Source organism: Rhincodon typus, chromosome 35, assembly GCF_021869965.1.
Source record: "Rhincodon typus isolate 14 chromosome 35, sRhiTyp1.1, whole genome shotgun sequence".
NCBI lineage: Eukaryota > Metazoa > Chordata > Chondrichthyes > Orectolobiformes > Rhincodontidae > Rhincodon > Rhincodon typus.
In genome coordinates, this window is record NC_063366.1 from 19,703,826 (window position 1) to 19,718,159 (window position 14,334).

At 43.1% G+C, this 14,334-nt stretch overlaps 1 protein-coding gene, 2 non-coding genes and 1 pseudogene across 3 annotated transcripts; 2 read left to right on the plus strand and 2 right to left on the minus strand.

The window, feature by feature from the left end:
- LOC109917940 overlaps positions 1–723 on the minus strand; it is an 8,137-nt pseudogene extending 7,414 nt beyond the window's left edge.
- Positions 724–3,679: 2,956 nt separating this feature from the next.
- On the plus strand, positions 3,680–12,495 carry LOC109917945 (zinc-binding protein A33-like). The gene is made up of 6 exons (XM_048616568.1): positions 3,680–4,327; positions 4,419–4,514; positions 5,285–5,518; positions 6,784–6,806; positions 9,190–9,305; positions 10,478–12,495. Exons 1-6 carry the CDS (start codon positions 3,923–3,925, stop codon positions 11,026–11,028), a joined length of 1,425 nt encoding a protein of 474 aa, XP_048472525.1. The 5' UTR covers positions 3,680–3,922; the 3' UTR covers positions 11,029–12,495.
- On the plus strand, positions 5,756–5,826 carry trnag-gcc. The gene has a single exon. It is a non-coding gene; the product is annotated as a tRNA-Gly (tRNA).
- Positions 12,496–13,334: 839 nt separating the features above from the next.
- Positions 13,335–13,405, minus strand: trnag-gcc. The gene has a single exon. It is a non-coding gene; the product is annotated as a tRNA-Gly (tRNA).
- Positions 13,406–14,334: the final 929 nt, after the last annotated feature.

Consider the following 14,334-nt stretch of genomic DNA (forward strand, 5'->3'; position numbering starts at 1 on the left):
AAGGTGTAGAGCTGGATGAACACAGCCTTCCTGCTCCTCTGATGCTGCTTGGCCTGCTGTGTTCATCCAGCTCTACACCTTCTTATCTCAGATTCTCCAGCATCTGCAGTTCCTACTATCAGGGTAACCTCACCTTAACTTAAGAAATCTTCTGTTTCTGTTTCAGTTCTGTTTCTAGAACGGCCGATTTTTTTCTCTATCAGAGAATCTAAGGAAGATTTCAGCTGATCCTGGAATTATGGGATAAAATCACAAATTAGCACTAGTTCCTAACCAAACATGCGGGAATAATGTGGTGATGAACAAATTTACCTTCAGAATTTCAAAGGCTTCTTTAACCGGCGGGAAGCTGTGAATTTTGTGTTTCCGTGAGTCTCTACAAATGAAGCAGATCAATTTCTTGTCAGTTTCACAGAACAGCTTCAGTTCTTCCTTATGTTCCTCACAGTGAAGTTTACTTTCCTTCTCTTGCGGATCCAGCTTTAATTTTCGAGCCTTCTCGGCCAGATTCGCTAAGGCCCGATTTACCCTGAGGTTTCTTTCCGGATACTCCTCTCTACATTCCGCGCAAGACTTTATCTCCTTCTTTTCCCAACTCTGGGTGATACAGGAGCGGCAGAAGTTGTGTCCACACTCCAGTGAAACCGGGTCGGTGAAGAAATCCAGACAAATGGGACAAACTGCTTCCGCGGTCCAACTCTGGGCCTCATTTCTGGAAGCCATCTTCAAACTTAACACTTCCTGACTCAAACCAATTTTCCCTGTTTACTGGCTTGATGAACACCTTCAGGTCCGGGACTTCACTGCTGTAGTCGGGAGATTATTGGTATGTCTGAGTCCTCTGGGTCGATTTTATCGCTGGAAGACAAAATCAAGTCCAACCCCCATCCCAACTGCCTACCTACACTCACCTGTACTGGCTTCATCCCCGCCTCCTTGATTTATCCGTCTTCTCTCCACCTATCTGTTCCTCTATCCAACTTCTATCATCGCCTGCCCCCACCCTCTCTATTTATTTCAGAGAAGGCCTCATTTCTCCCCCATTTCTGAAGAAGGGTCCAGACCCGAAACGTCAGCTTTCCTGCTCCTCTGATGCTGCCTGGCCTGCTGTGTTCATCCAGCTCCATACCTTGTTATCTCAGACTTCAGCATCGGCAGTTCCTACTATCTCGGAGAAAGTATACAGTTGGGCTTTTGAAAATCTCTGAAGGTTTGGCAGGAGGCGATGGGGAGAGTGAGTGATGGGCAGAGGTGGAGGTTCCGTTGCTCTCGGCTGCAAAGCAAGTTCCCTGCCAAAAAGAAAATTTCTGGTATACAATCGCGAATTTATAAAGGGATTTATGCAAATGATCTTCGCCGTTCTTCCAGGACGATTAAGGGATAAAAATGAGATGAGAGGAGTCAATTTAGAAAATCAGTTGTTCCAACAGTAACTTATTCCACCCACTGAGCACGTAGTGGCAGCTGCACCCTCGATACAATAAAAGTATTTGCATTTCGACATGTGTCTTCCGTGATACTGCGATGTGCAAAGTGCACCGCAGCGGAGGAAGCAATTTTTTTTTTTGAAAGTGTTCTTGCTGTAGTGGAAACAGGACCAGTGAACTGGAGCAGAACACTCTCCTCTAAACAAGAGCTGAACAAATCGTCGGAGCAATTGTTTTTCCTGTTTAGGAGGTGATTCACGGCGCGTGTCTTCGGAGTAGTTAGCTGCATTCCAGAGAGGGCACCGTTGCCTGAGTTGTGAAGGGACAGTAAGAACTGCCGATGCTGGAGTCAAAGATAAGTGAGCGTGGAGCTGGAGGAACACAGCAAGGCCAGGCAGCATCAGAGGAGTAGGAAAGCTGACGTTTCGTTTCGGGACCCTTCTTCAGAATTCCTGCTCTTTCCTGCTCCTCTGATGCTGCCTGGCCTGCTGTGTTCCTCCAGCTCCACACTGTGTTATGTCTGAGTTGTGAATCCGTGGGAGGGGAGAAAGGAAATTCCCCGATTCAGAATTTAAGCTAACAGAGACATTTTATATTTCTGAAATTGATGTAAAACCAGACCCCGCCCCCATTCCGCACGCACGGTATAAAATTACATCGCAATTCAAGTCTCTCCGTCCCAATGTTCCCGCTAATCTATTAAGAACATTTTTCCGAAGATTTTAGTAAAGAACATAAAACAATAAGGCTTCCCAGTATTAGCTGTTATTTGCTTCTTGTCCACTGGGAAGGTTCTATTGAGTGCAGAGGCCTGTGTGCAGTGGGGCTGGTTAGGCAAACGATATCGGGCTCGGCGGGAAGGTGGAACAAACTCGAGAGGCCTTCCAAAATAAAACAAAACCGCCGATGCTCGAGATCCGAAACAATAAAGTGCTGGAGAAACTGTGTAAGCCTGGCGACATCTGCGGCGAGAAAAACAAGGCCAATGCCCCGAGCCCAGTCACCCAGTTCTGAAAGATCACTGGACTTGAGATGTTGACTTTTTTTTATCTCTCTACGTGTGCTGCCAGATCTGCGGAGTTTCTCCAGCACTTTCTGGTGTTGTTTGGAGGGGCAACTGGTAGCTACATACGTTGTTTGGAAGGACCCGGTTGGGACAGAAAATCCACTCCATCAGACCTGATCTCATAGAAATATTCTACCAAGGGCGTCACCACCTCTACTGCAGAGGGCACATGTCAGCTCTGACATAGTGGTTGCATTGTTTGCGTGGTAGAACATTATAAGAAAGATACAGAGTCCTATGGATATAACTATAATAGACATTGTTCTGCAGAACTAAGAGATTGATAGAATGTGTGACAGAGCGGTTTTCTTTTTTAAACCGACAAGATTTTATATTGAACCCTAGTCTGTGCTCTCAGATGACTATAAATAGTATTATTCCACAACGATCATTAAATACTTTCTCATTTTTTCCCTTAATCGACAAACTACAAACCAGATCCTGTAGCCATTAGTGTCATTGCTGTGCTTAAGTAGACCGATGTACTTTCTACATCACGACAGTGAGTGAAATTTGCAAGGGCTCGTTCGTTTTCACGTTGCCTTGGGGCGTGAAAGGCGCTATATAAATTGAAGTTTTCTGGCTTTGCAAACGAAATCGAGCATCACACAGGTCCAAGCCCTCGAAAGGCTTTTATCCTGCTGCTATGTTCAGTGGTTCAAATGATATTGAAAGTATTGCGCACCTACGTTGCAGTCATCAGCACAATTCAGTTTCAGGACCCGCATCTTTTCGAAGTTTCAAGGTCAAAATCACACAACACCAAGTTATAGTCCAACAGGTTTATTTGAAAACGCAAGCTTTCGGAGCTCAGCCCTGAGCAACCCGCTGAGCTTCGAAAGCTTGCGTTTTCAAATAAACCTGTTGGGGCTATAACCTGGTGTCATGTGACTTTTTGACATTGTCCACCCCAGTCCCACACCGGCATCTCCATAAAACCCGAAAGAACTGCGGATACCGTAAATCAGAAACGAAAACAGAAGTTGCAGGAAAAGCTCAGCAGGTCTAGCCGAAGGAAAGGTCACCGGATCCGAAACGTTAATTCTGATTTTCTCTTCACAGATGCTACCAGACCCGCTGAGCTTTTCCAGCAACTTCGGCTTTTGTACCTCAGCGTCATTTCGAAGTTTCAGCAGAGTACACAATCGGCAGCGAGCTCAAGTCTGTGCGAAGACAGTGGCATCGCAATCCCCGCCCATCTCCGCCTCCTTCCGTCTCTCACCTCAATCCCCATGAAGATCCAACCTCTCGACCAGGGTTCGATTTAATCTCCATTAGCTAACGCTGCTCATCCTTGACGTTGTTCCTGGGTTTTGTCTCTGTGTAAAGGGCTACAAGATATCGACTAGTTGCATTCTATGAGCATTGCAAGTAATTCCATCGGGAATTTCTCGAACTGAAGCGGTGGAGAGAAATCGAAACAGAAAGCATGGCTTCCAGGGAGGAGACCAAAAGCTTGACCGAGGAGGCAATCTGCCCCATTTGTCTCGATTTCTTCACCGATCCGGTAATGCTGGAGTGCGGGCATAACTTCTGCCGCTCCTGTATCTTTCGGTGTTGGAAAAACAAGATGAACTGCCCGGAATGCAGACAAAAGTGTCCGAAGAAAAGTGTCCGGGTGAACCGGTCCTTGGCGAATCTTGCTGAGAAAGCACGAAAAATCAAGCTGGATTCAAACGAGCAGGATAGTATACCTCAATGCGAGGCGCATCAGAGAGAACTTAAGCTGTTCTGTGAAACTGACGAGAAATTGATCTGTTACTTTTGCAGAGATTCGCAGGAACACATAGGCCATCGCCTCTTGCCGATTAAAGATGCGATTGAAAACTACAAGGTAAAATGAAAACTAATTTGACCATCTGATCATTTCAACATATTTTCACATTCTAACGCTTTCCTTCCATGATTTTCTCACCCAATGCCAGGATCAACTGAAATCTTCCTTAGATTCTCTCACGCAGGAGAAATCCCAGATTCTAAAAGCGGAACAGAAACAGAAACGGATGATTTCCCAAATTAGGGTGAGCTCTTTCTGTGCTGATATTTTCTGGGGGGCATAAAAGAACTAGGGGTTTTGAAAATCAGGAACAAAAATAGAAACTGTTGGGAAAACATCTGTGCAGAGAAAGCAGACCTAAAGTTTCGGATCCAATAACCTTTCAGAACTGATTGTAGCTGGGAAAAGGTTGGCGTATATGCTGAAGATGGGCTGGGGAGGGAGGAGTAAACGATAAATTGAGATGAAGGCCAGAAAAATCCAGCATCTCATTTTCCGCTTGGGGACCCTGCAGCCTTCGGAGTTCAATATCGAATTTTAGGACTTGAGCATCTTGTCCCACGCCCTTACCCCATATCCCACCCACCAGGCCTTGTTATCATATGGAGTGCTGCCACGACCCAGCAGCTAATGATTCCCCCAGGGTGACCTTCACCATTCCTTTGTCTGTCCAACTATGATGAAGTCATACAGTCTCGGAACGTTAGCTTGCTTTCTCTCCATGGATGTTACCTGACCCGCTGTGATCTCCAGCATTTATGGTTTTCAGTACAGATTCCAGCATCTGCAGTAATTTGCTCCTACATTTTCACCTATTGTTGACTCCACCCCCTCTTCCACGCCACCTTCAACATGTCAACAAATCTTGTCAACGCTGTTTTCTCTCCAAAGATGTTGCCAACCTGCTGAGTTTTCCCAGCAATTTATATTTTTGTTTTTGATTGTCTGTGATCTCGGCTAGCTTTGTTTCCTTTATTGCGGGACTTTGATAATATTTCACATTTTATTCTGTAGGAACAGGCGAGCAATCTGCAGACCCACATCATATCCGAGTTCACTAAAATGCACCAGATTCTCGCTGAGAAAGAGCAGCGTTTACTTAAAGTCCTCAGGCAAGAAGAGAAGAGAAGTCTGGAAACGATTGAGCGGAATCTTGAAGTTATCCAGCAGAATTCAAATTCTATTGAAGATAAATTTTCAAATTTGCAGAAACAAATGGAGCAGCAAGACGAGCTGACATTTTTGAAGGTGAAGGAATGTGTTGTGGCTTAGTTCAGTGAAACCAGTTAAAATAACAGATTTGAAACACTAGAGAAAATCCGTCTTGTCTCAGTCTATTCGGGGGCGGTTGTGCTGTAGTTACCGAACTGATCAAACCAACAACGCTGCAGTGCGATTTTTCTATTTGGTTTATTGCTATTTCAATACCAATTTAATTTTCTGTTGAAACTCAAATCTAGTAACTAACAAGGTGACTTCGTAGTTGCATTGGTGGTTCAGTGGTAGAATTCTCGCCTGCCACGCGGGAGGCCCGGGTTCGATTCCCGGCCAATGCATAGTTGACTATTTTTTGGGAGTTCAGAAAGAGAGTTTGCAGCCAGGCAAACTATAGACAGCCGTTATGGGGGATTTGTTCACTCACCGGATGATGAATTTTAGAGAAATCTCCACTCCACAGAACTGTGCAGGCTCAATTTTTGAGTAGTTTCAAGACAGAATAGATTGGTTTCTGGAAACTAATGACATTAAGTAAAATAGAGATAGTGTTGGAAAATGGCCTTGTGCTGGTCGGCTGTGATCCAGAATGATGGGGCAGACTCGATGCGCTGAATGGCCTGTTCGTATCTGAGCCTGTCACCGTCACTGAGAGGCGATCTTTTCGAGTGGAAAGGCTGTTGCGGTCCCAGTGCCTGTCACAAACATCAGCTTTTCAATTTAATACCTCAACAAGACAATTGGAAAAATATCTGGCTTCTGTCTGCTTTTGACAGAACAAAGTGGTGTATGCAGGTACATTTACAACGTTTAAAAGACATTTGAATTACTTCATGAATAGGAAATGTTTGGAGGGATATGGGCCAAGCGCAGGCAGGTGGGATAAGATTAGTTCCGGAACATGACCGAAGTGAACTGGTTGGACCCAGGGGTCTGTTTCCATGCTGTATGATGCTGTGACTCTAATCCCACTCTTGTTCCAGATTCAAACATGTATCTAAATCCTTTACGAAAATTACTATTGAAAATACTACTCCCTTGTCAGTTAGAATGTTCTAAATCATAAAATAATCAGAGTTTAAGGATGGTTCTTCGATCAATTATTTTGTAGTTTTTGGTGCGTGACCCAGCGGGTCCCTCAGTCTCTGCTTCTTTTATTCAATTGAATTCAAAAGTCCCCTTCTAACATGCACTACTTTGTGCTTCCCTCAAATCCCAATTATCGATTTCAACAGCATTTTTGTAGCGCCTTTAAATCTGTTACTATTCTGCTGACTTGTTTTCTTTGTTCATTCCAGGACAGCCTTTGTTGGAACAGAAGGTAAGACATTCTCTTGACTGAAATTGCACATTTCTTGGGCAAATAAATTAGAAAGTGTTTTTTTAAACAGATTCTTACCTGTTTATCATGACACATTCATGTTTGAGCCCAATTTTAAGTCATACGAACCTAGTTACCTCCACAAAGTTAAAATCAGGCCCAAAGAGATGTTAGTCATGCAACTATAACTCTATGTGTGCATGTTTTTTATTACAGTAATTAATTGTTGTTATATTTTATCTAAACATACATATTTCTTATTTCACAATATTTAATATAAATAATACAACCTGGATTCTAGACCTGAAATTATTACTTGCAAATTATATTTTCCTAGATGGCTCCTAACCAACTGGAGAAGGCCATTTTTAAAATGGAATTGTAGTATAAACATGTTATTTGTACACAATCAACACAACAGGAATTGTATAAACACAAGCATATAAGAGATGCGGGTAGGAATACGCCACACATCAAGCCTGCTCCATGATTATTCATGATCATGGCTGATCTTGGGAATCAATTTCATTTTCCTGCCCATTCTCCCACCCATTGGTTTTGACAGCATACCAACCATTTCTTCCCCCCAGCCTAAAATGTATACAATGCTCAAACATCAATGACCCACTGTTGCGAAGAACCCCATAGGTTCACAGTCCTTTGTTTATCCACTGGTTGAAGTCATATCTAGAACAACAGAAGGCGGTTGTGTTTGTTGGATCTTATGATGGAAGGAATGTCACTGGTCAAGGTGCAGAAGATGGTTGGGCCCAGGACAATATTCTGGACAATGAAGTGGTGGTGACTCTTATTTCTGAGCCAGGACTCCTGTGTTCAAGTCACACCTGAGATGTATAAAAACATCTTTGAAAAGGTTGCTTACAAAATATCTAACCTAGATAACATCCAGGCTGGGGCTAATAAGTGGCAAGACAATCGTACAATACGAATGCCAGGCAATAACCCACGTCTAACCACTTTCTCAAGGGCAATTTGGGAAGGGCAATAAACACTGGCCTGGCCAGCAATTATATGCTCATCCCATTAACATATTAAAAAACTTCTTCCCTTTTCATCGCAGTCCTAAATGATCAGCCCATGATCCTAGCTGTACCCTATCTATTAAATTTTGCTATAAGTAGAAACAATCTCTCAGCATCTACCCTATCATGTTTCAATGAAGTCTTGTATGCATCAACAAGGTTGCCTCTCATTCTCTAAACTCCAGAGAGCGTAGACCTAAATCACTCAGACTCTTATCATAGAACAATCTTGTCATCCCAGGGACCAATTTACTGAACCTCTGTTGCACTACCTCCATTGTAAGCATGTAGAGACAAAAAATCCACATAGTAGTCCAGATGTGAACTTAAAAAAGGAACATATACAATTTTGGCAAGACTTCTCTATTCTTGAACACAAATCCTCTTGTAATAAAAATGCATTGATGTAATGGAATATTACTTGGGGTGGCATGGTGGCTCAGTGGTTAGAACTGCTGCCTCACAGTGCCAGGAACTTGGGTTTGATTCCCCCCTCTGGTGACTGTCTGTGTGGAGTTTGCACATTCTCCCTTTGTCTGTGTGGGTTTCCGCTGGGTGCTCTGGTTTCCTCCCACAGTCCAAAGATGTGCAGGCTATGTGGATTGGCCATGCTAAATTGCCCATGTGGGCAGGGATGTGTAGATTAGATGGTTTATAGGGGGATGGGTCTGGGTGGGATGCTCTGAGGGTCAGTGTGGATTTGTTGGGCCAAAAGGCCTGTTTCCACACTGTAGGGATTCTATGAATATCTGAAGGCACTTTGCAGAAACTAACATCAAGCCACGCAAGTAGATATTAACACAAATGATTGAGGAAGGCGTTAGAGAATAGTTTCTTGGAGAAAATAGATGTGGTGAGTTTGCATTTTTGCATCTGGTTGCATCCAATGGGGGCCTCTAATGGGGGACTGACTGAAATTAGGAATGTTCAAGATGTCATAAGTACAGGAGTGCAGGGAATGTGGTGGGAGTGAGGTTAAAGTGTATGCATTAAAGTAAGATATCAAGTTGCAAATTAGATGTTTAAACAGCATCTAATATTTTCAGAATTTGTCTTTGTTTGCAAGCGCACAGGCTTAATGGTATGTTGTGTCTTGGCAACTAATGTTATCACATCATGAGCTTTTTCCTTAACATGAGCATTTTGATTCCTTGTCCTTGAATTTTTAAGTTGTCTTTTGCTCAGTTATAGAAACAAGATTAACAATTCAATTCTCTCCTATTTACTTTAAAAGGAAAGTGCTGAAAGAAAGTAACATTGGGATGGCTTCACCATTTGCATTATTTCTGAAATATTCTAATTAACACAAATTTGCAACATCATCTGTTTATAATTCACAGGAATAGTATGGACTCTCATGGATTCTCAGTAACAGATGTCGCCCTCTCTATTGGAAAGTTTAATGGCCCTTTACAGTACACAGCCTGGAAAGAAATGATAGACTCCATTAACCCTGGTAAAAATTGTATATTCATTTTACATTCATTTGCCAGACCATAAATATAGTTGGGAAGTGACTAAGGGACTCTGGGGCCTCAGGTTAAACACTGGGTGTCAAAACAGTTATGCTATCTGTATAACCACTTGCAATATTCCACATGAGGATTCAAGCAGTCACTTCAAGATTAGTGGTTAAATAAGACATTCTACAGATATTGAACACAATATAGATTTTTAGTGAAATTAATGGAAACAAACTTTGCAGAGCTTGTTATAAATTTCACTTTCCGCAGTGCACAACAATGGCATAGTTGCTCTGCTTTCTTTCATTGTTAAAAACACTTTTTTTTAAAAACTCTACTCTCTTGCTGTTTCTCCTGCACCCATCCCCAACCATCCCTTTCAATTATCTGTCTTGTTTCCTAGTTCCATTATCTTTCTAGCTGTCACTATATCTCTTACATTCAGCTCTCTCATCTCTCCCTATCTTTCTCCTCTTCACTTAACTCCTACTTTTTCAATTTTCCTCTCTCCCTCATCTTGAACTCCAACTTCCTATTTTCTCTCTCTCAACACTCTATTTTCTTCTTCCTTTCACTTTCGTTCTTCACCTTGCACCCATCTCTCAATCCTATTTCTCCCAAACTCTCTTTCCTCTCTTTTCAATTCTACTCTCCTGTCCCAAAATGTTGCTCACCTCTTTCATTTGTTGTTGTATTTTTCCTGCTCTGATTTTCACTCTTTCTTCCCAATTTTGTTCTGTCTTCTCCCTCAAGCTATCCCTTTCTCTCTCCCAATTTATCTTCTCTCCCACATGCACTTTAGCTCCATTCCACGTTCCATGCTGACTTCAACCCTCTTGCCCTCTCCCACTCCCTCCCGCTGACTGCATCTTTCCCTGTGCTCTTTCCATATCTCATTCCCTCCTGGGCTATTGGTCCCCCTTCTCCCTCTTCCCAAAATCCACTTCCTGTCCACACAAACCCGTTCTCCTCCCTCCTCACTATGATCTGTGTCCACTTGCTCTCCTATTGCTTGTACTGTCTGATCTGGCACCTTCCTCTGTTCCTCTCTATCTCTCTTCCCTCCTCTTCCTGTTCATTCTGCTTCCACTCCCACTCTTTCCATTCATACACACTACTACTCCATTCCCCATCTCTAATCATAGTCATTTATAACTTCCCACAGTTCCAGCCTCTCTGACTCTGGATCTGAACACAACAAATCCCCGGCTTATTTTGTCTGAGGACCGGACCAGTGTGCGACTCGGAAACAAACCGCAACGACTCCCTGATCATTCAGGGAAGTTTGATATCTGGCCTTGTGTCCTGGGATCAGAAGGATTCACATCAGGACGACATTACTGGGAGGTGGAGGTGGGGAACAAGACTCAGTGGATTGTGGGAGCAGCCCAAAAGTCTGTTAAGAGGAAAGGGCATATTGACCTGAGCCCAGAATCTGGTTACTGGACTCTCTGGTTGGACTTTGGAGGTCACTATTTTGCAGTCACCTCTCCCTCACCTACCCCCCTCACTCCAGTGGTGAATCCCCAGAAAATTGGGGTTTACCTGAACTATGAGGATGGTCAGGTGTCATTTTACAATGCAGACAACATGTCCCATCTCCACACTTTCACCCATACCTTCACTGAGAGAATTTTTCCCTTTTTCCATCCAGGATGGAATATAGATGGAAAAAACTCTGGAGCTCTAACAATCTGCAGCATTAAAGGGCACTGACAGATCCATCCCATAATTTCACCCAGTCCCTCTGCCTCCTGCAAACTGTAAACTGATGGGGGTCAGTCTCAGTCACAGGTGGACAGCTAAACCAGGTTAATATTCTGGGAATAAACCCTGTATCAGAAATGGAAACTGAAGTATCAGCAAGGAGCTCTGTAGGGCTGGGGGGAGAAAGCAGGGGAAGAGAAGAATCAAATAGCGGCTCAAATGTAGAGATGGATTTACTGGATAGAATGAGCTGTTAATGGCAGGAATTAAGGGAAATGTTGATGTGACGGTTAATAATCCAACAACCAGCTCTTGGTACAGGGCTCATTCCATCACTAGAGCTAATGGTATTATTGCTATGCTATTAATCCAGACATCCAAGTAATGTTCTGGGGGCCTGTGTTCAAATTCTGCCATAGCAGATACTGGAATTTGAGTTCAATATATTTTTTAAAAATTGAATTAAATCTCTAATAATGATCATGACACCTGACCGTCAGAGAAAAAAAAAAATCTGGTTCACTAATGTCCTTGAGGGAAGGAAACTGCCATCCTTACCTTGTTATCCCTTCATGTAACTACAATCCCACAACAATGTGGTAGACTCTGGACTGCCCTCTGGGCAATTAGGGATGGCCCATAAATGCTGGCCTAGTGGAAAAGTGGAATTTGAGCTGATTTAATAAAGTTTGGAATATTAAGCTTGTCTCAGTAAAGACAGTTATCACTGACTTTTTTTTTAAAACACATCTGATTCAATGATGTCCTTTCAGGGAGAAAATAAGCCATCCTTACTGGTATGGCTGACCTATATCGCCAGTCCTGTAGCAATAACTCTTAACTGCACTTTGAAATAGGCTTGCAAGCCATTCAGTTCAAGGGTAACAATGGTAACAAAGAACCTGTCCATTCTAGCCAACAATATGGAGCATCAACAATGCTCTGGAGGAGAGAATTCCAAATATTCACAACCTTTTGAATGAAGAGATTCCTTATCTCCGTCCTAAATAGTTGGTCCCTTATGCCGAGACTGTGCCCCCACATTCTCTCCACTGTGCGCCCAGATGGCCCAGCCTATTTGGAAGCAGCCTTTCAATGTTGGCACTGTCAAGGCCCCATCAGAATCCATAGCAACTATAGATTGCTTTCAAAACATTTTTTGCTTCCTTTTCTAAAGTAGTTTTCATCATTATTTCCATTCTAAACCATGATTCTTAAATATTTCATAGTAACATTTGATTTACTTCAAGTTACTATGAATACCATAAAAGGTGGTCACACAGCTTGAAAATGTTAAGGTATAGATGACAGAAGATGTATGACCTGGGGTGAGGATGTCCATTTCATGCCTCCACTCTCCATATCCAATGCATCTTTGAAACTTTCCAGAGTAGGACTGTCTTTGAAGTGTTTGGCTTCTTGGGCCTTCTTCACTAACAATATTTAACAAAAGAAAATAAAACATGCAAAATGCTACTTTGTGAAGTCGCTTGGTTATTTTTATCCTATTTGTCTTTTCTGTTTCTCAAACATGCTTTCCTGGAACATAAACGTTGAACACAACACATTTATTGACTCATGGATGTTGCTGGCTGATCAGCATTTATTGCACGTCCCTACCAGCGGGTGGTAGCGAGCTGCTTTCTTGAAACGCTGGAGTCCACATGATGTATAGATTCATAATGGTCAACAGATTGGAAACAGACCTTTTGGTCCAACCAGTCAACGCCGACCACGTTACCAAACTAAACTAGTCTCACCTGCCTGCTTCTGGCTCATACCGCTCCAAACCTTTCCTATTCATGAACTTATCCAAATGTCTTTTAAACGTTGCAACTCCATCTGAATCCACCACTTTCCCTGGCAAAGTAAACTTATTTCAATAGCAGGCAGAAATAACTTTTTTCCCAACTGTTTTATTATGAGGGTTCATTGAATATCTTTGCGTCTGGGACCGCAACAGCCTTTCCGCTCGAAAAGATTGCCTGTCTCGGTGACAGTGACCCGCTCACATACGAACAGGCCATTCACGCTCGAGCCTGCCCTATTATTCCGGATCACGTTCGATCATTTCAAGGCCACTTTCCGACACTGTCTCCATTTTACTTAACGTCATTAGTCTCCTGAAACCTGTCTTGAAACTGCTCAAAAATTAAGCCAGCATCGCCTTCTCTCATAATCGCCCACGCTGTGAGTGAAGAAATCCCTCACAACGACTATCCACAATTCCTTGTTATTTATCGTGGCAGAAGGTTGGAGAGTTTGCAGACAGGCGAAATCTTTCTGTACTCCGCTAGACCCTGTAGAAAAGATTATGCATTGGCCGGGAATCGAACCCGGGCCTCCCGCGTGGCAGGCGAGAATTCTACCACTGAACCACCAATGCATTTGCTGTTGAAAAATTTGCTGCAACTCCAGTACAATTTGATTTCCAGCAGAAAGTTTAAATTGGTATTACTGAAATAGTGACAAACCAATTAGGAAGGTCGCAATGAAGGGCCGTTTGTTTGTTTGATCAGTTTGGTAAACACAGCAGAACCGCCCCGAATAGACAGAAGCAAAACAGGGTTTCTCTAATCAGCTCTGTTATTTTAACTAGTTTAACTAAACTAAGCTGCGATAGTTATGTTGACCGACAATGCGCTAAGGAATGGACTTCCAGGATTTTGACCCAGTGACAATGAAGGAATAGCGATACATTTCCAATACGGTCTAGAGTGGCTTGGAGCGGAACTTGCAAGTGGTGGTGTTCCCATGTGTTTGCTGCTCTTGCCCTTCTAGATGGAAGTGGTTGTGGACTTAGAAGCAGCTGCCTCAGGATTTTAGGTGAATTGCTGTGATGCAGCTTGTGGGTAGTACACACTGCTATTGCTGAGTGTCCATGATGCAGAGAGTGAACGCTTGTGGATGTGAAGCCAAGCAAACAGGTTGCTTTGTCCAGGCTGGTGTCAAGTAATGTTGGTGCTGCATCCATCCTAGCAAATGCAGAATATTCTATCACACTCCTGACTTCTGCCTTGTAGATGGGGGACAGGCTTTGGGGAGCTAGGAGGTGAATTACTCAATGCAGTATTCCTGGCCTCTGAAGTGGACTTGTAGCTACTGTATTTATATGTTGAGTCCAGTTGAGTTTCTGGTCAATGGTAACCCCCAGGATGTTGTTAGTGGGGCATTCAGTGATGGTAACACCATTGTTTCTCAAGGGTCAGTGTTAGATAATCTCTTATTAGAATAGCCTTTATTGTCACGTGCACTCAAATGAGTGCAGTGAAAAGTTTGAGATAACAAGGTGTAGAGCTGGATGAACACAGCAGG